Genomic DNA, 25,352 nt, shown 5'->3' on the forward strand with positions numbered 1-25,352 from the left:
CAGGTGCATTTATACGGAGACTTGATTACACACAGGTGGATTGTATTTATCATCATTAGTCATTTAGGTCAACATTGGATCATTCAGAGATCCTCACTGAACTTCTGGAGAGAGTTTGCTGCACTGAAAGTAAAGGGGCTGAATAATTTTGCACGCCCAATTTTTCAGTTTTTGATTTGTTAAAAAAGTTTGAAATATCCAATAAATGTCGTTCCACTTCATGATTGTGTCCCACTTGTTGTTGATTCTTCACAAAAAAATACAGTTTTATATCTTTATGTTTGAAGCCTGAAATGTGGCAAAAGGTCGCAAAGTTCAAGGGGGCCGAATACTTTTGCAAGGCACTGTATTTACAGTTGAAGTCTGAAGTTTAAAAACACTTAGGTTGGAGTCATTAAAATTCCTTTTTCAACCACTCCACAAATTTCTTGTTATGGCAAGTCAGTTAGGACATCTACTTTGTGCATGACACAAGTCATTTTTCCAACAATTGTTTACAAACAGATTATTTTACTTATAATTCACTGTATCACAATTTCATTGAGTCAGAAGTTTACGTACACTAAGTTGTAAACTTAGCTTGGAAAATGACAGAAAATGAAGTCATGGCTTTAGAAGCTCCTGTCGGGCTGTATCACCGCCTGGTTCGGCAACTGCTCCGCCCATAACCCCCCTCTCCGCCCTCTCCAGAGGGTAGTGAGGTCTGCACAATGCATCCCCGGGGGCAAACTACCTGCCCTCCAGGACACCTACACCACCCGATGTCACAGGAAGGACAAAAAGATCATCAAGGACAACAACCACCCGAGCCACTGCCTGTTCACCCCTCTATCATCCAGAAGGCGAGGTCAGTACAAGTGCATCAAAGCAGGGACCGAGAGACTGAAAAACAGATTCTATCTCAAGGCCATCAAACTGTTAAACAGCCATTACTAACATTGAGTGGCTGCTGCCAACATACTGACTCAACTCAAGGTACCACGTTCATTTGTACAAACAATAGAACGCAAGTATAAACACCATGGGACAACGCAGCCGTCATACCGCTCAGGAAGGAGACGCGTTCTGTCTCCTAGAGATGAACGTACTATGGTGCGAAAAGTGCAAATCAATCCCAGAACAACAGCAAAGGACCTTCTGAAGATGCTGGAGGAAACCGGCACAAAAGTATCTATATCCACAGTAAAACGAGTCCCATATCGACATAACCTGAAAGGGCGTACAGCAAGGAGGAAGCCGCTGCTCCAAAACCACCATGAAAAAGCCAGACTATGGTTTGCAGCTCCACATGGGAACAGAGATCGTACTTTTTGGAGAAATGTCCTCTGGTCTGATGAAACAAAAATGGAACTGTTTGACCATAATGACCATCGTTATATTTGGAGGAAAAAGGGGGAAGCTTGTAAGCCGAAGAATACCATCCCAACCCTGAAGCATGGGGGTGGCAGCACCATGTTGTGGGGGTGCTTTGCTGCAGGAGGGACTGGTGCACTTCACAAAATAGATGGCATCATGAGGATAGAAAATTATGGTCGCATTTGGAAATGAGAACTTGTTCTCAACTTGCCTACCTGGTTAAATAAAGGTGAAATTAAAATAAATAAATCAAAATGTGGATATATTGAAGCAACATCTCAAGACACCAGTCAGGAAGTTAAAGCTTGGTCACAAATGGGACTACAAAGTCCAGGTATTAACCTCTTGAAACTAGGGGGCACTATTTTCATTTTTGGAAAAATAACGTTCCCAAAGTAAGCAGGCTTTTTCTCAGGACCAGATCCTAGAATATGCATATAATTGACAGCTTAGGATAGAAAACACTCTAAAGTTTCCAAAACTGTAAAAATATTGTCTGTGAGTATAACATAACTGATATTGCAGGCGAAAGCCTGAGAAAAATCCAATCAGCAAGTGACTCTTATTTTGAAACCCCTGTCTTTCTATGCATCCCTATTGCCCATTAAAAGGGATATCAACCAGATTCCTTTTTCAATGGCTTCCCTAATGTTTCTACAGCCACTAGATATAGTTTCAGGCTTTTATTTTGAAAAATGTGCGTGAACGACAACATTGCGTCAGTGGTCAGGTGGTGGCTATCAGAGTGATTTGTGCGTAATAGACAAAGGCGGCCATTGTTCCTCTCGCTCCTACTGAAAAGCCAATTGTCCCTGTTGATATATTATCGAATAGATATTTGAAAAACACTTTGAGGATTGATTATAAAAAACTGTTGCCATGTCTCTGTCGATATTATGGATCTAATTTCGAGGTTTTTTCGGCGTTGTTATGACCACAATTTCCGGTGGATTTCTCAACAAAACGTGGACAAGAAACTGAGTTATTTCGGCTATAAAAATAATCTTTATGGAACAAAATGAACATTTGCTGTCTAACTGGGAGTCTCATGAGTGAAGACATCAGAAGCTCATCAAAGGTAAACGATTTAATTTGATTGCTTTTCTGATTTTCGTGACCAAGCTTCCTGCTGCTAGCTGGACATAATGCTATGCTAGGCTATCGATAAACTTACACAAACGCTTGTCTTGCTTTGGCTGTAAAGCATAATTTCAAAAGAGATGACAGGGTGATTAACAAAAGGCTAAGCTGTGTTTCACTATATTTCACTTGTGATTTCATGAATATTAATATTTCCTAGTAATATATTTTGACCGTTGCGCTATGCTAATTAGTGTAGTTGATGACAATTCTCCCGGATGCGGGATGGGTAGTTCTAAGATTAAGGACAACAAAGTCAAGGTATTGGAGTGACCATCACAAAGCCCTGACCTCAATCCCATAGAAAATGTGCGGGCAGAACTGAAAAAGTGTGTGCGAGCAAGGAGGCCTACAAACCTGACTCAGTTACACATGCTCTGTCAGCAGGAATGGGCCAAAATGTACCCAATTTATTGAGTGAAGCTTGTGAAAGGCTACCCGAAACGTTTGACCCAAGTTAAACATTTTAAAGGCAATGCTACCAAATACCAATTGAGTGTATGTAAACTTCTAACCAAACTGGGAATGTGATGAAATAAATAAAGCTGAAATAAATCACTCTCTCTACTATTATTCTGACATTTCACATTCTTAAAATAAAGTGGTGATCCTACCTGACCCTAGACAGGGAATTTCTTACTAGGATTAAATGTCAGGAATTGTGAAAAACAGAGTTTAAATGTATTTGGATAAGGTGTATGTAAACCTCCAACTTTAACTGTATACACACACGCGCGCACGCACACACACACACACACACACACATTCAAAAGTTTGGGGTCACTTAGAATTTTTATTGAAAAAAAAAATTCCTTTATTTAACCAGGTAGGCCAGTTGAGAACAAGTTCTCATTTATAACTGCAACCTGGCCAAGATAAAGCAAATGGCGTAAGGAGGTAATGCAATAAATAGCCCATAGTAGCGAAGTAATTACAATTTAGCAAATGAACTCTGTAGTGATAGATGTGCAGATGATGATGTGCAAGTAGAAATACTGGTGTGCAAAAGAGCAAAAAAAGTTAATAAAAACAATATGGGGATGAGGTAGGTAGTTGGATGGGCTATTTACAGATGGGCTGTGTACAGCTCCAGCGATCGGTAAGCTGCTCAGATAGCTGATGCTTAAAGTTAGTGAGGGAGATATGTCTCCAACTTCAGCGATTTTTGCAAATTCGTTCCAGTCATTGGCAGCAGAGAACTGGAAGGAAAGGAGATGACCAGTGAGATATACCTGCTGGAGAGCTTGCTACGAGTGGGTGTTATGGTGACCAGTGAGCTGAGATAAGAATCTTGTTTTTGAAAGAAAAGCACATTTTTTGTCCATTAAAATAACATCAAATTGATCAGAAATACAGTGTAGACATTGTTAATGGTGTAAATGACTATTGTAGCTGGAAACGGCTGATTTTTTTATGGATTATCTACATAGGCGTACAGAGGCCCATTATCAGCAACCATCACTCCTGTGTTCCAATAGCACGTTGGGTTAGCTAATCTAAGTTTATAATTTTAAAAGGCTAATTGATTATTAGAAATCCCTTTTTCAATTATGTTAGCACAGCTGAAAAATGTTGTTCTGATTATAGCAATAAAACGGACCTTCTTTGGAACAGTTGAGTATCTGGAGCATCAGCATTTGTGGGTTCGATTACAGGCTCAACAAAATGGCCAGAAACAAGTAACTTTCTTCTGAAACTCATCAGTCTCTTCTTGTTCTGAGAAATGAAGGCTATTACATGCGAGAAATTGCCAAGAAACTGAAGATCTCGTACAACACTGTGTACTACTCCCTTCACAGAACAGATTAAACTGGATCTAACCAGAATAGAAAGAGTAGTGGGAGGCCATATATATACAGTGCCTTGCGAAAGTATTCGGCCCCCTTGAATTTTGCGACCTTTTGCCACATTTCAGGCTTCAAACATAAAGATATAAAACTGTATTTTTTTGTGAAGAATCAACAACAAGTGGGACACAATCATGAAGTGGAACGACATTTATTGGATATTTCAAACTTTTTTAACAAATCAAAAACTGAAAAATTGGGCGTGCAAAATTGTTCAGCCCCTTTACTTTCAGTGCAGCAAACTCTCTCCAGAAGTTCAGTGAGGATCTCTGAATGATCCAATGTTGACCTAAATGACTAATTGTTACGAATCCCTTTTGGCCCGACAGTCTAGGGGGGATGGTAATGAGACCCGTAACATATCTCATGCAAATTATAGTTGTGACAAAGTAAGTGTGAACGAAATAACCACGACAACTGAAATAATACCGTCAAACTCAGGGTTTATTTATAAACACACGGTAATGGGGGGAGCAGGAAAAGGGGCTGAGCTGGACCCAAGGAAAGAAACAATAAATATGCAAAAACACCCCTAAGCTAGACTAGCCTACTTTAACAACAGCTAACTAACCAAAAATACAGTGGGTGGTCCGCCCAGTTCTAACTAGTGTGTTTAACAAAGTTTACCTACGGGTAGTGTATGCCCATGGGCGACTTGTCTTGGTTTCCCCCTTTTCCCACCAGCAACAAACAAACACCATAACCAAAACAATACTCACAGGAGATGACAAAGTGATTTGGAGGTGCTCCAACAAAAGAGAGGTTAAGACACAAAGAGAGAGAGTCGAAAAACAGAGATCTACAAACATGGCATTTACAAAGAGATTGAGCTACTGAAATCTATGAAGAACAGAGATCTACAAACATGGCATTTACAAAGAGATTGAGCTCTAGAGCAAACAAATGATGGGGTTTTTAAACCATGGGGAAGGAACTGTGATAGGGTAGGAAACAGGAGGAGGTGTGTCTTCTGATTGATGGGTTGATTGTTGACTGATTGGGGAGTGATGATTTTCACCTGTGATTGGAGAAGGAGAGAAAAGAAACACACACACACACAGGATACACACACAGGATAACTGTATCCGTAACACTAATGATGATAAATACAATCCACCTGTGTGTAATCAAGTCTCCGTATAAATGCACCTGCACTGTGATAGTCTCAGAGGTCCGTTAAAAGCGCAGAGAGCATCATGAAGAACAAGGAACACACCAGGCAGGTCCGAGATACTGTTGTGAAGAAGTTTAAAGCCGGATTTGGATACAAAAAGATTTCCCAAGCTTTAAACATCCCAAGGAGCACTGTGCAAGCGATAATATTGAAATGGAAGGAGTATCAGACCACTGCAAATCTACCAAGACCTGGCTGTCCCTCTAAACTTTCAGCTCATACAAGGAGAAGACTGATCAGAGATGCAGCCAAGAGGCCCATGATCACTCTGGATGAACTGCAGAGATCTACAGCTGAGGTGGGAGACTCTGTCCATAGGACAACAATCAGTCGTATATTGCACAAATCTGGCCTTTATGGAAGAGTGGCAAGAAGAAAGCCATTTCTTAAAGATATCCATAAAAAGTGTTGTTTAAAGTTTGCCACAAGCCATCTGGGAGACACACCAAACATGTGGAAGAAGGTGCTCTGGTCAGATGAAACCAAAATTGAACTTTTTGGCAACAATGCAAAACGTTATGTTTGGCGTAAAAGCAACACAGCTCATCACTCTGAACACACCATCCCCACTGTCAAACATGGTGGTGGCAGCATCATGGTTTGGGCCTGCTTTTCTTCAGCAGGGACAGGGAAGATGGTTAAAATTGATGGGAAGATGGATGGAGCCAAATACAGGACCATTCTGGAAGAAAACCTGATGGAGTCTGCAAAAGACCTGAGACTGGGACGGAGATTTGTCTTCCAACAAGACAATGATCCAAAACATAAAGCAAAATCTACAATGGAATGGTTCAAAAATAAACATATCCAGGTGTTAGAATGGCCAAGTCAAAGTCCAGACCTGAATCCAATCGAGAATCTGTGGAAAGAACTGAAAACTGCTGTTCACAAATGCTCTCCATCCAACCTCACTGAACTCGAGCTGTTTTGCAAGGAGGAATGGGAAAACATTTCAGTCTCTCGATGTGCAAAACTGATAGACATATCCCAAGCGACTTACAGCTGTAATCGCAGCAAAAGGTGGCGCTACAAAGTATTAACTTAAGGGGGCTGAATAATTTTGCACGCCCATTCCACTTCATGATTGTGACCCACTTGTTGTTGATTCTTCACAAAAAAATACAGTTTTATATCTTTATGTTTGAAGCCTGAAATGTGGCAAAAGGTCGCAAAGTTCAAGGGGGCCGAATACTTTCGCAAGGCACTGTATATGTGTGTGTGTTGGGGAATGATGGGCATTGTGTGTGTGTGTGTGTTAATGGCAGAAAATAACGTTTTGGTGAGACTACAGAAGGCCTTTTTTTCATTATCAATACTGTATGAGGGCTGTTTAATGTTTGACATTTCTTCTGAAGCAGGAAGCATAATCAAAGCAGAGGACCCACAAAACAGTGTTTCTAATGTTTCATGCAAGGTTGTTCAAAGTAACTTCTAAATTACATGTGGCAAAATGCCTTTTTCATAATATTTACTTAAAACATATATTGTTTGCGCTCAATTTGAACCAACACATCAGACCGACAACAAATGGGCATGAGTAATGGAAAAGGGCTTATATTACAAGGGAGGAGATATGAATTATTGCTACGATATACCAGACAGCTTATTTCTTATTTCCTTACTTCAGGGGTTCCAAAACTTTTTTTGGCTGTGATCCGATTTTTTTTTGCAACCCCACAATTTAATAAATCAAATCAAACTTTACTTGTCACATGCGCCGAATACAACAAGTTTAGACCTTACCGTGAAATGTTTACTTACAAGCCCTTAAACCAATAGTGCAGTTCAAAAAGAGTTTAAGAAAATATTTACGAAATAAACTAAAGTAAAACCAAACAATAAAAAAGTAACACAGTAACGAGGCTATATACAGGGGGTACCGGTACCGAGTCAGTGTACAGGTTAGAGGATCCTTTGTACATGTAGGTAGGGAAAGTGACTATGCATAGATAATAAACAGCGAGTAGCAGCATTGTACAAAACAAATGGGGGGGGGGGGGGGTAAATGTAATAGTCCGGTGGCCATTTGATTAATTGTTCTGCAGTCTTATGGCTTGGGGATAGAAACTTTTAAAGAGGTTTATGGTCCTAGACTTGGCGCTCCGGTATCGCTTGCTGTGCGGTAGCAGAGAAAACAGTCTATGACTTGTGTGACTGAAGTCTCTGACAATTTTATGGGCTTTCCTCTGACATCGTCTATTACATAGGTCCTGGATTGCAGGAAGCTTTGCCCCAGTCATGTACTGGGCCATACGCACTACATTCTGTAGCGCCTTGCGGTCAGATGCCGAGCAGTTGCCATACCAGGCGGTAATGTAACCATGCTCTCGATGGTGCAGCTGTAGAACCTTTTGAGGATCTGGGGAACCATGCCAAACCGTTTCAGTCTTCTGAGGGGGAAAAGGTTTTGTCGTGCCCTCTTCACGACCGCCTTGGTGTGTTTGGACCATGATAGATCATTGGTGATGTGGACACCAAGGAACCTGAAACTCTCGACCCACTCCACTACAGCCCTGTTGATGTGAATGGGGGCCTGTTCGGCCCGCTGTTTCCTGTAGTCCACGATCAGCTCCTTTGTCTTGCTCACATTGAGGGAAAGGTTGTTGTCATGGCACCACACTGACAGTTCTCTGACCTCCTCCATACAGGCCGTCTCATTGTTGTCGGGGATCAGGCCTACCACTGTTGTGTAATCAGCAAACTTAATGATGGTGTTGGAGTCGTGTTTGGCCACGCAGTCGTGGGTGAACAGGGAATACAGGAGGGGACTAAGTACACACCCCTGAGGGGCCACAGTGTTAAGGATCAGCGTGGCAGACGTGTTGCTGCCTACCCTTACCACCTGGGGGCGGCCCGTCAGGAAGTCCAGGATCCAGTCGCAGAGGGAGGTGTTTAGTCCCAGGGTCCATAGCTTAGTGATGAGCTTAGAGGGCACTATGGTGTTGAACGCTGAGCTGTAGTCAATGAACAGCATTCTCACATAGGTGTTCCTTATGTCCAGGTGAGAAAGGGAGGTGTGGAGTACGATTGAGATTGCGTCATCTGTGGATCTGTTGGGGCGGTATGTGAATTGGAGTGGGTCTAGGGTGTGAGACATGACCAGTATTTCAAAGCACGGCTTCATGGCTACTGACGTGAGTGCCACGGGGCCGTAATCATTTAGGCAGGTTACCTTTGCTTCCTTGGGCACAGGGACTATGGTGGTCTGCTTGAAACATGTAGGCATTACGGACTCAGAAAGGGAGAGGTTGAAAATGTCAGTGAAGACACTTGCCAGTTGGTCCGTGCATGCTTTGAGTACACGTCCTGATAATCCATCTGGCCCCGCGGCTTTGTGAATGTTGACCTGTTTAAAGGTCTTGCTCACATTGGCTGCGAGCGTTATCACACAGTCATCCAGAACAGCTGGTGCTCTCCTGCATGCTTCAACTTTGCTTGCCTCGATGTGCGCATAAAAGGCATTTAGCTCATCTGGTAGGCTCGCGTCAGGTAGAAGTTATGTGATCAAAGGCCAATGTTTACTTTTAAAATTTGGGCTACGACAGTCTATTACAAATCATTTTGCCAGTATTTCAATCTGAAGACAATATAGTTTGAAGTGACTGAAATGCATCAGAAAAGGAATTTCAGAAGATCATCCAGTAATATTTTTGTTACAAACTGAGTAGAAAATAATATCATCAGAGATATATCCCAAAGTCTGTTTAGTGCCTGGTCATGTCCACTCGGTTCCAACGACTTGTGGGCATAGCAGAGAGAAACAGCACGTACGTACATGTTCCTGACACCCTTATCTTTGAGTGATAATATTTTGTAGCTTAAACCATTCAATAGATAGAGCCACATTTCTAAGAAGAAAACAGAATCCGCTCTTTTTATTACAACCGCATCTAGCAGCTACCGGAGGTTACTGATATAACCCCGGTTCCATGAACCACGCAACCCTATTTTAACATCCGGTGACCCCACATGGGGAATGCAACCCCTAGTTTGGGAAACCCTACTTTGTCTGGGGCTTTATGCTTTAACCAGGGAATAAAAGCATCTCTCGCTTTCTCTCTCATGGTATACTGACACAGTCAAAATGTCTCAGTCATTGGAATCGGAAACGCGGAGGCGGCCTAAGTTGCTCAGCACAGTGCAAGACAGATGAACCACACTTTGTTGTGTTGCGGCACTAGCATAAAAACGCTAGCAACATTTTAAACATTGATCACCCCTGACAGGCAGCACGGAGAATGATGATACATTTATGTGGATCGGGTGGAAAAGTGACACTCAGCTCTTCCCATTTCAGCAGAATGTCTACTGCTTTATTTTTTACTCTGAACATTAAAATGGGAAAAATATTCACACTCAGATTTTGTCTGTCTTGCAAATCATACACGTGTTTCAGTTAAAGTTTGGCAGCTTTTCAGCAAGGGAATTTTACTCTGTAACCTTGCACACTAAAAGACTGTTCAAGAAAACAAACCTTCAGCAGCTTATGCAATCTAGCCTCTTCTGTATGATACATACAGTGGGATCGGGAATTATTGTAAATATTATTGTAAATAATACAAATACTAAGCTAGATTCTTTGCAAAAAACAACAAATTATATTATTTTATACTAATACAATTGCTCAGAGAAACAAAAAAATCTCAGAAAGATGGGTGATAAAATAATTGTGACCCGTTTTCAATACTCCAGCACCGTCCCTTTGCGAGGATAACAACACTGAGCCTTTTTCTAAAATGTTTTATGAGATTGGAGAACACATTGGAATGGATCTTAGAACAGTCCACTATACAGAATCTTTCCAGATCCTTCATATCCTTCGTCTGCACTTCTGGACTTCCGTCCTCTCCAATTCAAACCACAGGTCTTCAATAATAATAATAATAACTTTTTGTATAGAGCCTTTCAATACAAGTAACAAAGTGCATCACATCATAAAATATAAGTACTAACAAAGAAACAAATACAGGAGGAAGGAGAATTATATAATCATCAATTAAGAGCATCTTTATAAAAGTGTGTCTTCAGAAGGGATTTAAAAAGAGGCACTGAATCTGCAAGCCTGATCTCCACTGGCAGACCATTCCCAATTATAGGGTCCCTAAAGGCAAATGTCTGGTCTCCTTTCGTTTTCAACCTAGAATTGGAATGGTCAACAGTGCCCTGCCAGAGGAGCTCTGGCGCTATAGAAGGGGGCTAAACCAAGCCAAGCAAATGTGATCATTCAAATGTTTCCATCTGTTCTAAAAGTGACTGGTAGCCAGTTTAGATAAGCTAAACTATGTGTGATATGGTTACATTTCCTGGTGCCTGTTTGTCACGCCCTGGCCATAGAGAGGCTTTTTATTCTCCATTTTGGTTAGGCCAGGGTGTGAGTAGGGTGGGCATTCTATGTTATTTTTTCTATGTTTTTGTATTTCTTTGTGTTTGGGCGGGTATGGTTCTCAATCAGGGACAGCTGTCTGTCGTTGTCTCTGATTGAGAACCATACCTAGGTAGCTCTTGCCCACATGGGTTTTGTGGGTAGTTGTTTTCTGTTTCTTATCTGTACCAGACAGAACTGTTTCGGGTATTATTTTTGTCATTTTTGTATTTAGTGTTCAGTTGCTAATAAATAAATTATGAACACGTACCACGCTGCACCATGGTACTCACCTTCTTCTCTTGAATGCCGTGACACTGTTAAAAGTCTTGCTGCAGCATTTTCAATGAACTGTAGATTGAGTCATGTATACTGTACAAAGAGTTACAGTAATCTAGGAGTGAAGAAATAAAAGCACTGGGGTTCAAGTCCGGAGACTGAGACGGGCCATTGCAAACTTTATATTTTGTGGTCAATTAAGCATTTGTTTGCGGATTTTGAAATAGAGGTCTCTGCCCAGGCATACCAGTGGTGGGTTTGGCCTTCGAAAGAACAATGCATATGCAGAAAATACCTAATCTCTACTGTAAAACATTATGGTAGATCTTTGATGTTGGTGGGGCTATTTTGCTTCCACTTGTCCTGGGACTCTTGTTAAGGTAAACGGCATCATTAGCTATCCTAACTTCCAGAACATTTTAGCCAAAAACCTTGTTGCCTCTGCTAGGAGGCTGAAACGTGGCCTCAAGTGAATCTTTCAGCAAGACAATAACCTTAAGCACAAAGAAATGGTTAACTGACCACAAAATCAACATTGTGCAATGGCCATCTCAGACTTGAACCTCATTGAAAACCAGTGGCTTGAAATGAAAAGGGCAGTCGATAAGCGCAGACGAAGGACATCAAGGATCTGGAAAGATTCATTATTTTGTAAAAACATATTTTGCATAAAATATAGCTCAGTATTTGTATTATTTATTTTAGGGAAAAAAATACTATCTTTATCAAGAGATCCAATAATTCCGGACCTCACCTTATGTGTTATGTACCCAATGATCTACGGAGTTTTGAACACATCACTTTACAACAGTTGTAAATAGCCAAGGGGAAACTTAAACCACAATTGTTTGCTATGTATTTATCACAGGATGCGAGTGATATATGCTTGTATGTCCCAGAGGAGAGAAAAACTCTGTTGTTTAAACAGCAATAAAGGCATTGCTGCTGACATGGCTTAATGGATGTGTTGTGAGGAACCTCCATTCGTCTTTGGAAGTGAGATCAACCCTTTTCTTCCCTCCCAGCACTGAGATTAGCTAGCTGAATATAATCTCCCCATAGGCTTATACGGGCTTGACATTTGATAGGCTAATGTTAGTGAAGCTATCATGGTGTCTGCTGAAATACCACCGCTGGATATTCCCTGTAATGATGTCAGGGGAATATTCATTCCTTTACCTTTGCTCATCATTTCAAGTGAGGAGAGAGAGAGATAGAGACAGAGAGTGTGTGATAGAAAGAGAGAGTAGTTTCTTATTAAGCAGTGTAATTTGAATCTGTCCAAGAGAGACGCCAAAGGGAATAGGAATGGACATAACAATTTTGACTGTGACAAAAAAAAATGCTGCTTTGGCTGCAAGCGAGCTCAGATACTGTCAATATTGTGCTGCATGAATGGAAGGCACTGCCACAATGGACTAATGTGTTTATTTGGCATATTGTAATTTAAATATCTCCGTCTAATTCAGTGGCTGACTGCTAGTTCTCTCCTTTCTCTCTATTCCACAACAACAAATCCTTCAGTCCTTGTCATCTGTTCCTGTCAAGGCCCAAGCAAAGCCTGTAATCAAACACTACCAGGGTGTAAACAAAAGTGTGGAAGCAAGTAATGCCTTTATTGACTGCCAAACTTGAGCTCGCCACCATTGGCTCGCACTCTGACCAATGGCACACAACAGCTTGTCATTGGCTGCAGTATTGATACCATTCCAACTTCAATGACTGATATAGTTGCCTTGATGCTCCTGAATTAAAGACAAACCCTAAAATGAAAACACAAGATGGCCGCCATAATCATATCCATCTATAATACAAATGCTAACAAGTAATTTAGTGACAAATGTCTTACCACAGAACCACCCAATTTAGAATGTCACTGAACAAATATATAAACACAACATATAAAGTGTTGGTCCAATGTTTCGTGATCCAAAAAAAAAAAAAGATCTCAGAAATGTTCCACATGCACAAAAATCTTATTTCTCTCAAATGTTATGCACAAATGTGTTTACATCCCTGTTAGTGAGCATTTCTCCTTTGCCAAGATAATCCATCCACTTGACAGGTGTGACATATCAAGAAGCTGATTAAACAGAATGATCATTACACAGGTGCACCTTGTGCTGGGGGACAATAAACAGCCACTCTAAAATGTGCCATTTTGCCACACAACATAATGCCACAGATGTCTCAAGTGTTGAGGGAGCATGCAATTAGCATGCTGTCTACAGGAATGTCCACCAGAGCGGTTGACAGATCATTCAATGTTAATTCCTCTATCATAAGCCGCCTCCAACTTTGTTTGAGATAATTTGGCAGTACGTCAAACTGGCCTCACAACCGCAGACCATGTGTAACCACGCCAGCCCAGGACCTCCACATCCGGCTTCTTCACCTGCGGAATCGTCTGAGACCAGCCACCCGGACATCTGATGAAACTGTGGGTTTCCACAACCAAAGAATTTCTGCCCAAACTGTCAGAAATCGTCTCAGGGAAGCTCATATGTATGCATCATGTCCTCACCAGGGTCTTGACCTGACCGCAGTTCAGCGTCGTAACAGTCTTCATCTTCACTTCTGTATGGTGCAGTGTGGGTGAGTGGTTTGCTGATGTCAGCGTTGTGAACAGAGTGCCCCATAGTGGCGGTGAGGGTATGGTATGGGTAGGCATAAGCTACGGACCACAAACAGACAGCATTTTATTGATAACAATTTGAATGCAGAGATATCGTGACGAGATCCTGAGACCCATCACCTCATGTTTCAGCATGATAATGCACGGCCCCATGTAGCAAGGATCTGTACATGTCCCAGTTCTTCCATGGCCTACATACTCACCAGACATTTTATCCATTGAGCTTTGGATTGATATTTACGACAGCGTGTTCCAGTTTCCGCCAATATCATGCAACTTCGCACAGCCATCGAAGAGGAGTGGGACAACATTCCACAGGCCACTCTATGTGAAGGAGATGTGTCGCGCTGCATGAGGAAAATGGTGGTCACACCAGATACTGACAGGTTTTCTGATCCACACCCCTACCTTTTTTTAAGGTACTTGTGACCAATAGATGCATATCAGTATTCACAGTCATGAGAAATCCATAGATTAGGGCCTAATGAATTTATATCACATGACTGATTTCCTTATACGAACTGTAACTCGGTAAAATCTTTGAAATTGCTGCATTTATATTTTTGGTCAGTATAATTCAGTGAGATGAAGAGTAATTTTAGGCATAGGTCTAAAGGACAATTATCTCTTCTGAGTAAATCACTTTCCTAATAACACTTCATTCTAGAACTTTACGCCACGGTCCCTTTCAGCTGCTGGCTACTGTGCCTGTTTAATTGATTGATTTGGTATTCATGACGCGATACCATGCACATTTGTAAAATGAAAGGAACCGAAAGGTGGCCCGGGAACAATTAAACATGGAACAATTAAAACAGAACAATAACTGAATGTGTCCCTGCCCCTAATGTGTCCCTGCCCATTATGTCAGCTTGTTTCGGTAAAGCCGCAATTATGGGCGGACACTGTGTGTGTAGGGACCTGTGAGCTCTGTGTGCCTTAGTGACCCTCCACTCTCTGACCATCGATCACCACTGACTGGTTAATTATAAAGTGGTGGTTCCTAGCATGTAGGGTGGTGCTCTTTTCCTCTACGCATATCCTGCAGGAGAGTGATGATAAGGATACTATTCCTATACCTTTACACAGTAAACATAATATGAATGAATGAGCCTAGGAATGGACGGAGTGGTGTGAAAATTTCATGAGGTTCATGGTTCTAAAAGAGAAGTGAATAATAGTCTGCAGTGCTTGTCTAAAGGGTAGCATTTCACACATATCCATATTTATAGTATACAAATGGATGCCTTTTCGATTTCTGCTTTGGAAGATACTGTATGTACACCCAGCACTCATGCCAAGATCTAGTCACTTTTACCCCTACCCACATGTACATACTGCATTACCTCAATTACCTTAACTACCTCATACCACTGTACATTGACTCGGTACTGGTACTCCTTGTAGCCTATTCGTTTTATTGTGTTACTGTTTCCTTTTTATTTAGCAAATATTTGTCTTACTTTTTTAACTCTGCATTGTTGGTAATGGACTCGTAAGTAAGCATTTCACTGTAAAGTTTACATTCGGCTCATGTGACCAATACAATTTGATCTCTGAGAGAATGTGAAGATTATGTTCCGTACCATGACATATGAAAGGCTCGGTAGCTGCTAGCCGTTATTTAGCAATTCCACAGTATGGTCAACATGAGCACGAAAAAAGAAATAGCTTATTTTTACTAATTAAACTACTTTCATATTCACCTTGAATGTGTGTATTTTGAAGTAAAGACTACATCTGGCCTTTTTATTTGTCAAATTGAATGTTATTGTTACTACAAAACAGGATACAAAGTCTTAAAATAAGTATTTTCACTCAACCAGATTTCATAGCTTTTGGCATTGGCTCACAGAACTTGTTCTGATACATGTTTCTGACCAAGTCGGAAGGAAACTAAATGTATGGAATTATACAAATCTAGTGAAGAGAGAATGCTGATTTGGACAGGCAGTGTCACATCCATAATGTTTTTGAGGAAAGGTTGTTACTGTGGACGCGTTTCGAGTATGATTGTATGCAAACATTATGTGCAAGCTAACTTTCAACAGTACTCGTTCTAAGTTTAACAGATGTGACCATTACGGACGGTTCATAACATGATCAGTGACTCACTAGTCAGTATCACTGCATAACGAAATCATGACAAAATGTTAATGCCCTTCCTACTGCTTCTGAAGTGTGTTTATGTTAGCAAACAAGCTAGCGGGCAATCTTTATCTGTGTGTGTGATCTATTTCGGGTGTACTCAAGTTCTCATATGAACTGCAATCATGCATTGTTCTGCTAACTGGAGCATTGCTCGTGATCACATGGCATAATAAAGGTCTTAAAAATCCACAAGCAACTTACACCGGTCATGCAGAGTTTGTTGACTTCCTTGAGTAAGTACGGGTATCGGCCAGAGTTATAGCCGCTACTGTTATATCCTCGCTACTGTATATAGCCTCGCTGGTTATTTTTCACTGTCTTTTTACTGTTGTTTATATTTCTTTACTTACCTATTGTTCACCTAATACATTTTTTTGCACTGTTGGTTAAAGCCTGTAAGTAAGCATTTCACTGTAAGGTCTTCACCTGCTGTATTTGGCACACCTGACAAATAAACTTTGATTTGATTTGATACTGGTCTGTATCTATGTAGTCTGCCCTGCACGTGCTTGTGAATTGCAGCAGTCAAGCCTGAGGTGATTTACGATCTGTCAAGAAATGTCTACGAAAGTGCAAACCCTGTGCCACTGGTAGGTTATAATTCAATGAAATGTCTTTTTTTTTAGCATTTCATGTAATGAAAACAAAGAAATGTATAGTAGATATAGTAGAGATGATAAGGGATGAGTGAGGAATGAGTCCAGCAAGCTAAAAATGAAATGAAATGGGTGTATGAATCACTGAGTCTTGGGTTAGAGGTACAGTGCATTCAGAAAGTATTCAGACCCTTTCCTTTTTTCCATATTTTGTTACTGTCACGAATCCCGCCGAAGATGGTGCCTCTTCCTGTTCGGGCGGCGCTCGGCGGTCGTTGTCGCCGGCCTACTAGCTGCCACCGATCCCCTTTTCTGTTTTATTTAGTTGTGTCTGATTAGTTGCACTTGTTTTGTGTTTAGGTTTTGATTGTGGGCTATTTAAACCCAGTAGGCCCGCCGGCTGTTGTGCGGGCTTGTTTTTCTGTTTATGGTGTGTGATTATTTTGTGGTATTCATTTTTCCGATCAGTTTCGTCCTGCTTGTTTGGACTGGGTCTTTACGCACCATTGTGTGTGTGGCGTGACCGTCTCTCTTGTTTTTTGGAAAATAAAGATCCACATCTTTTGAACTACCCTGCTCTCTGCGCCTGACTCCTCCACCTACTACTTATAGAAGCCTTGACAGTTATGTTAGAGCCTTATTCTAAAATGTATTAAATAAATGTTTTGCCTCATCAATCTACACACATTTCCCCATAATGAGAAAGTGAAAAAAGGTTATTATAAATGCTTGCAAATGTTAAAAAAAATAACAAACAGAAACACCTTATTTACATAAGTATTCAGTCCCTTTGCTATGAGAGTTGAAATTGAGCTCTAGTACATCCTGTTTCCATTGCTAATCCTAATCCAACTTGATTGGAGTACACCTGTGGTAAATTCAATTGATTGAACATGATATGTAAATGCACACACCTGTCTATATAAGGTCCCACAGTTGGCATTGCATGTCAGAGCAAAAACCAAACCATGAGGTCGAAGGAATTGTCCGTAGAGCTCAGAGACATGATTGTGTCGAGCCACAGATCTGGGGAAAGGTACCAAAACATTTCTGCTGCATTGAAGGTCCCCAAGAACACAGTGGCCTCCATCATTCTTAAATGGAAGAAGTTTGGAACCACCACGACTCTTCCTAGAGCTGTCTGCGCGGCCAAACTGAGCAATCATGGGAGAAGGACCTTGGTCAGGGAGGTGACCAAGGCGTCGATGGTCATTCTGACAGAGCTCTAGAGTTCCTCGGTGGAGATGGGAGAACCTTCCAGAAGGACAACCATCTCTGCAGCACTTCACCAATCAGGCCTTTATGGTAGTGGCCAGAAGGAAGCCACTCCTCAGTAAAAGGCACATGACAGCCCGCTTGGAGTTTGCCAAAAGACACCTAAAGGACTCTCAGACCATGAGAAACAATATTCTTTGGTCTGATGAAACCAATATTGAACTCTTTGGCCTGAACGCCAGTGTCTGGAGGAAACCTGGCACCATCTCTACGGTGAAGCACGGTGGTGGCAGCGTCATGCTGTGGGGATGTTTTTCAGCAGCAGGGACTGGGAGACACCTCAGGATCGAGAAAAAATGTATGGAGCAAAGTACAGAGATCCTTGATGAAAACCTGCTCCAGAGCGTTCAGGACCTCAGACTGGGGGCGAAGGTTCACCTTCCAACAGGACAACAAACCTAAGGACACATCCAAGACAACGCAGGAGTGGCTTCGGGACAAGTTCCTGAATGTCCTTGATAGGCCCAGCCAGAGCCTGGACTGGAACCTGATCGAACATCTCTGGAGAGACCTGAAAATAGCTGTGCAGCGATGCTCCCCATCCAACCTGACAAGAGCTTGAGAGGATCTGCAGAGAAGAATGGGAGAAACTCCCCAAATACAGGTGTGCCAAGCTTGTAGCGTCATACCCAAGAAGACTCATGGCTGTAATTGAAAGCGCAAATATTTATGTAATTGTTGAGGTATGCAACACTCTAATTTGCAATAAAAAATATAGATTTTCAAATAAAGAATTGTAAATGCATTTTTTGTACATTTGTGCATTTATGTTTGATTAAGATGGGACAATGAGTGCACTTTGATAGCCTAAACAATAATTATTCAAGGTACTGGTGATTTCTTGGTTCTTTGAGGTGCACAGCATTTTCAGATGACAACAAAAGTATCATGATGAAGTTTGGTGAAGAAATCTTTAATATATAAACAATCATTTTTTTGTGTCATAAGGTCCTTAACAGAGAATGTCACAGCCATAACGGTACATTTTCCTCTAAAATATATATTACAATTTGTATATTTTCTTCATTGTTGTTTTAGTTTATTAGCCAAGCTTTACTTTCAAATTGGCTTTAATTAATATTTTACCCTAAAACTTTGAGATTCACAGACTTTTGCCTATGTGTCTGCTCTCCCAAAAATGTCTGTCCATTTACGTCACATCCAAAACGCAAGTTGTTGTTATTCCGTTACTTCAAAGTAGTATGACTTAGAATTGTGTAATTATGTGTCAACACTTCCCCTATAAAGGGTTCTATAAATATACACAATAACATTTTCATTTATGCTTGATAAGTCAGTTCTGTGAGACATGTTGTTTCTCATTTTGTGTGCAAATGTCACATCCATAACGCTGGAATTGTGTCCCATTCAGTATACCACCTGTCCTCCAAATGAACCGAAACGTGTCATTTATGTGGGAAATGTCCGCCCTACCACCACTATGGCTGACAACAAATAGTTGATTTATTTTTGAAACTAGACAAGAGGATCCTTACTATGCCAGAAACAGATCTACATACCTAGTCCTCATATCCTTATATTCCCCACAGTCTTAGCTCAAGATTCCTACATCATGAATGGATTCTGTTCTGGCCGGAACGGAACAGTGCTCTCTCTCTCTCTCTCTCGCGCGCGCTCTCTCTCGCGCGCTCTCCCTCGCAGGGTGGTTTTGTTTAATGCACGGCGCAGTACATCTCGCATGCCTGATCAAACAGCCACTGCGACTCTTTTGTGGCGGCAAAGTGGTTAGCGCTAGGTGTTAATAATTCCACGCACCACACTTCCTTCCCGCGCTCCGAGGGGAATGTAAAAGGATCTGTCAGAAACTGATTCATCACTATCGATTCCATTTAATTCCTATGTGTGCATGAATGGCTCTGTCAGATGGGAGGGAAAACATTCTAAAGTAGGCTTTTGTTTCCTCTCCTTCCAGTTCCTTCTCTGTTTGAGAGCCAAAAATTCTAGCTTGGAAATAGCTGCTCTTCAATGTTTTCAAATGATCTCCCCACAGCCTTTCCACAATAATAGAAGTATGAAGGCCACCAGAGCAACTGGGTTTACACACAATGCCCAATTACTGGTAAACGCATGGATCAATGGTAATGACAAGGGAGTGCAAAGCAAGCCATCCTCTTCTCAGTCCCTATGTTAAACCTACCAAGGTGCTTCCAAAGCTATTATTACATGTTAATAACACAGTAGTGGGCTGATTTCCAATGGGCTTGTTCAGGCTTTATAATTATAGGTCAGCGTTATCCTAACACCTGTCAGCAAACGCCCCAAGGTAACCACCCAAAGAGGAGTGAAAAACAAAAGCCTAGCCGACCACCACTACATTCAGTGTGGTACCTTTAATGCAAGTGTTTGATAACTCGACTTCGAGGATGAGAGCAAAAATCAATGGCGTCCCATAAAGCCCTCCAGGCAAGGCTGCTGGAACAAACACAACATTAGCCATGCAGGAAGCAGAGCTGCTGTAAACGCTTATGTACAGGGGGCAGACGAGTGCTGGCGCATGCTAATGTTCCCCCATACAACCAGACGGGCTCGGACCAGGCCAGACGGGGGGTGACTGAGGCGTGGGAGGTCATGACGGGGGGTCTGAGTCAGGACTGATCAAGCTAGGGGCTCTATGTCTGACTGATCCTGGCTGACCAGCCTCATAGCACAAGGAAAATTCTTGGTAACGGCAGAAAACATTCCTTGAATTAATAGTCAATGGTTTTAAATGTGCCAGTGAGCAGTCAACATAGAGCAAAGGAAAACATGGCCATCTTGACCACATTTCTATACTGCATACCAATTCAAAGGTATAAATACATTTTTCCTGAGGGGCCATTTCTCTCAAGGCGTAATTTATGCATGTGTCATGTACCCTTTTCCCTAATCAAATCTTTCCAAATAACTAGAAAAGTTAAGAGAGGCTAATGAGAGAAGTTCGTGGTGGAAGCTAATGGCCACAGGGCCACATGGTTGAGACCCATGATCCGACTCTACTTTTTCTTCATTGAATAACACAACATTTACCTTTTGGCCCTCATGTCCGTAATTTTAACAACCTGTATTTAAATCCCTTATTTACTTATGAGTAAGAGGAAGCTCATTATCTGCATCTCTAGCTCGTACAGCTGGCAGCAGCCTATCATCTGAGACACAGCAAAGGTCTAAGTGAAACCTATAAAATTATCATTATCCTGGCGTGCCTTCCCTAGTTCGACATGATTGACAAGCCAGCCAATTAGAGAGGTAGAATGACAGCATGTCCTTGTTCCTGAAGTGAGTTTAATGCGACGCCCGAAGCTTCTTGAAAGCAGCTTCAATTTTTGTACTTTGTGCTGTTTTTGGGATTGCAGTTCAAATAAGGGAATATGTATTGGGGGGGAATTGTAGTTGGATGTTAATGTTAAGATCATATTCCGCATGTCTATGTTCTCATTGATATGGGATATACAAATATTAGCTATGATCACTGTAGTGTAAAAGTTTACTTTGAAAACAAGAGTAATTGTGCTTTTATTTAGCGCACGAAACTGCATATTTAACTTGTCAGGGATTAAAAGGTATGCGCTAGGAAACTTCACTTTGCAACTAAGTTGAACAGAAGGCAACGTTTCTACCGTCTAAAGACCTCAAATCACTGCCCTTCACTGCTATTGTATAAAACGCTAGTCTTCCATTAACGGGTACGGTAAGTAGAAATGAAAGATTTGCGAAGGACAGTTGTTATAAAACCCTGAAGGTCTGCTGAAAGTAACGCATCCCCTGGGGCAGGAAATGTGCCCTTGTGAGCTCCATACCGCACATTATTTAAGGTGATATGATGCTTAATGTGAACCCACTGTCCTTGAATAAAGACACATGAGACTGGGGAAGATCTGACCCTTAAACATACACATTAATCCGGGAAGTTACTAAGAATTTAAGTTTGAAAGCATTACCTTTATTATATTGTATTACATACGTTTTAACCGTATTTCACAATCCCATATTTCACATTGACTGATTGGAATCATGCACAAGTTGCAAGGACATAAGCATTCCCTGCGTCAATGTTTCTTTTGGAACTCTATCTAACATAGTATATAGACAGCAAAAAGTGCAGAACTGAAAGAGTAACATTGAGGGTATATTGGTTTGTCAATTATATTTATCTATATTTCTGCCATTGATTTAGTGTGGAAGAACTCCAGAACACACAATCTCAATGTAATTTACACAAAAATGTTATATTAACACAAATAACAAAAGCATTTCAATTCCAACAATATGGACGATCAACACAAATCAGAATAAACTGCACGATCAATGCAGAGTTCCATGTCAATAAGATGTCTTTCCCGCATATGTGTCAGTATTGAGATCTGCCTCTCCCTGACAGAGACGGTGATGTCCACAGCAGGCTGAGGGAGGCCTGTGATGGAGAGACTAAATGGAGGAGGAATGGAGAGAGTGAGAAATAGACAGCTCAATGCCAAAAGAATAGAGTACTCCGACTTGAACCTGCCACAGAACTGACAGAATTACACTTAATGATGCTCACTCAAAGAGCCAGGAGACATCCTTGGCCCAGAGGCCACATGTGTACACCTTGACTCCTCATCCCAGCCAGATCTACACTAGATGGGTAAAAGTATGTGGATACCTGCTTGTTGAACACTTAATTCCAAAATCATGTGTATTAATATGGAGTTGGTCCCCCTTTGCTGCTATAACAGCCTCCACTCTTCTGGGAAGGTTGTCCACTAGACATTAGAACATAGCTGTGGGGACTTGCTTTCATTCACAAGAGCATCAGTGACATTGGGCACTCTTAGTGTGCAATTAGGCCTGGCTCGCAGTCCGCGTTCCAATTCATCCCAAAGGTGTTCAATGGGGCAAATATCAGGGCTCTGTGCAGGCCAGGCAAGGTCCTCAATTAACGACCTCGACAAATCATTTCTGTATGTACCTCACTTTGTGCACGGGGGCATTGTCATGCTGAAAAAGTAAAGGGCCTTCTCCAAACTGTTACTCCAAAGTTGGAAGCACAGAGTCGTCTAGAATGTCATTGTATGCTGTAATGTTAAGATTTCCCTTCTCTGGAGCTAAGGGGCCTAGCCCGAACCACAAAAAAACAGCCCCAGACCATTATTCCCTCCTCCACCAAACTTTACAGTTGGCACTATGCATTGGTGATCTTACGCTTGTGTGTGGCTGCTTGTCCATGTAAACCCATTCATGAAGTTCCCGACAAACAGTTATTGTGCTTACGTTGCTTCCAGGGGCAGTTTGGAACTCGGTAGTGAGTGTTGCAACCAAGGACAGACAAAGTTTATGCGCTACGCGCTGTGAGCTTGTGTGGCCTACCACTTCGCGGCTGAGCCGTTGCTGCTCCTAGACATTTCCACTTCACAGTAACAGCACTTACAGTTGACCCGGGCAGCTCTAGCAGCGCAGAAATTTGACAAACTGACTTGTTGGAAAGGTAGCATCCTATGACGGTGCCACATTGAAAGTCACTGAGCTCTTCAGTATGGGCCATTCTACTGCCAATGTTGGCTATGGAGATTGCATGGCTGTGTGCTCGGTTTCATACACCTGTCAGCAATTGGTGTGGCTGAACTAGCCAAATCCACTAATTTGAAGGGTTGTCCACATACCTTTGGCCATGTAGTGTACTTCCTCCCCCTTCCTTACTATTCAATATCCTTCCCCCATTTCACAGATGATGAGATTACACACAGACACACATGCCGCCATTCACATCAAGTCACAGTAGGAGTATCAAAAGAAAACCAAGAGCGGTGACTGAAAGCATGAAATAAGGTCTGCTCTGAGTCTGAACCCCCTTTAGATCACACAACCAGCTGACCTGGAATAACCTCTGGCTCATCACTCAGTAGAGTGATATCAGTAGAGCCGAGCAGAGGAACATACTGAGGGTGGGTGAGAGATTTGCAGACTAAAGCATATCAGTGCATTGGACAGCACGGATGGATGAGACACATGATACAGCAGTTCACCTGAGGACAGTGAGTCAAGAGGCAAAGAAAAATGAGAGAGTGGTGAAGAGGTGGTAAGAGAGAGAAAGAGAGGATGTGGCGAGATATGAGGATGGGGTGAGGCGGGGTCAAGAGGGGGTAAGAGTGTGTGTTTCTTACCATAACAGAGATGTGCAGCAGGTGCATGTGTTCGTGCAGGACGTGAGCAGGCTCCTGGGCCGTGGGCACGGTTGTCTGTATCAGTTGCTCAGAGGTGCTCATGGACACGTGGAAATACAGCGTTCCGTTCTCCAGCCACTGCTGCTTCCAATGCACCTGAGAGATGTCTGCCCCCAAACCTGACATCTCTACAGATAGGAAGAGAAAGAAAGAGATTTTGTGACAACCTTAAACAATTGACACTTTTAACAATTAACACAATTTATTTTGTGGGTGTGTGTATGTTTGCATCGGTATGTGTGTGGATGCGTGCATGTGTGCATGTGTGCATGCGTGCATGTGTGCATGTTTATCTGTGTCTGAAAGAGGCACATGAGCATTTGGGGAAATTGAACGGAAAGTTCAGGGGTGACTGACGTCTGTGATAAGTTTGCATTAACATTCTAGTGAAGTGCTTGCTCTCTCTTAAGGTCAAGACTCGGCTGCTCCGTAGAGCTAGCTGTATCAACAGACACTCTTAGGAGGGATAAGGATACATTTCTGTGCAATCCTACACTGTGTCAAATAGGTAGAGGCATTTGGGAACTGAGTTGAATTTCCAAGCAGTTTACATGATATCTGTATAATGATGACTGCTTCCCAACCAATAAGTTAAAACTCTGCCGTTAATCCAGAATTGATTGATCAAAACCTCTAGGTCAGTAAAACGTCACGGGCCTAACAAACAACATGAATCATCATGGTGGATAGCTTAGACCTTTGCTTGCACACTCCCTGTTTGTATGAGCAGACTTAAAATCAGTAGCGTAGTAACTAATGGGGATAAGACAATGGGTATGCCATTCTGTTCGCTATCTGTCACCTAGGATTCAATTTTATTGTCAATAGCAGTTGAGAGAACGCTGCCTCGCTGTGCTCCGTCCTCTCGCTATCTCCACAAATCATCAACAGTCCTGTAAACCTAATGAATACATTAGCGCGAACAGGCCATCTGCATTAACATAAAGAGCTACGACACCAGAGGGGAAGTGGATCAGTTAAAAAAGGAAAAAGAAAAGGCGCAACCTTGAAAAATGTAAACGAAGGCGGGTGAGATCGGACTCAGAGGGCAAATTGATGGGAGAGAAATAAAGCAGGCATGAAAATAACCAAGCTGGCCAGATAGGGATCAAAGCACAGGACTGTGACGCTATCGACAACTGGTGCTCCGCGGTCGCTGGGTACTGAGACAGCCTCTGGGAGCTATGTGCTTGATACAGTATTTGTCAGGGGTGGGTGACAAGGTCAGGGACAGGGGGACGGAGCTGCTCCCAGGCTAGTGGCAGGTACAGTATGAGGGATGGTTTTCAGTGGCGCTGGTCATTAACCTACTGACTCTGGGGTCAGTGGACACAGCA

The 25,352-nt window shown here is 42.0% G+C and overlaps 1 protein-coding gene across 1 annotated transcript in view; it reads right to left on the reverse strand.

Annotated features, from left to right (window-relative positions):
• The window catches only part of LOC139408645 (astrotactin-2-like), a 447,901-nt gene that overhangs the window by 363,582 nt on the left and 58,967 nt on the right, over nt 1-25,352 (reverse strand). The window contains exon 2 of the mRNA XM_071152798.1: nt 23,956-24,143. Within this exon, the coding sequence (XP_071008899.1) occupies nt 23,956-24,143 (188 nt within the window). The remainder of the gene's footprint in view (nt 1-23,955; nt 24,144-25,352) is intronic.

Source organism: Oncorhynchus clarkii, chromosome 5 (genome assembly GCF_045791955.1).
Source record: "Oncorhynchus clarkii lewisi isolate Uvic-CL-2024 chromosome 5, UVic_Ocla_1.0, whole genome shotgun sequence".
Taxonomy (NCBI): Eukaryota; Metazoa; Chordata; class Actinopteri; order Salmoniformes; family Salmonidae; genus Oncorhynchus; species Oncorhynchus clarkii.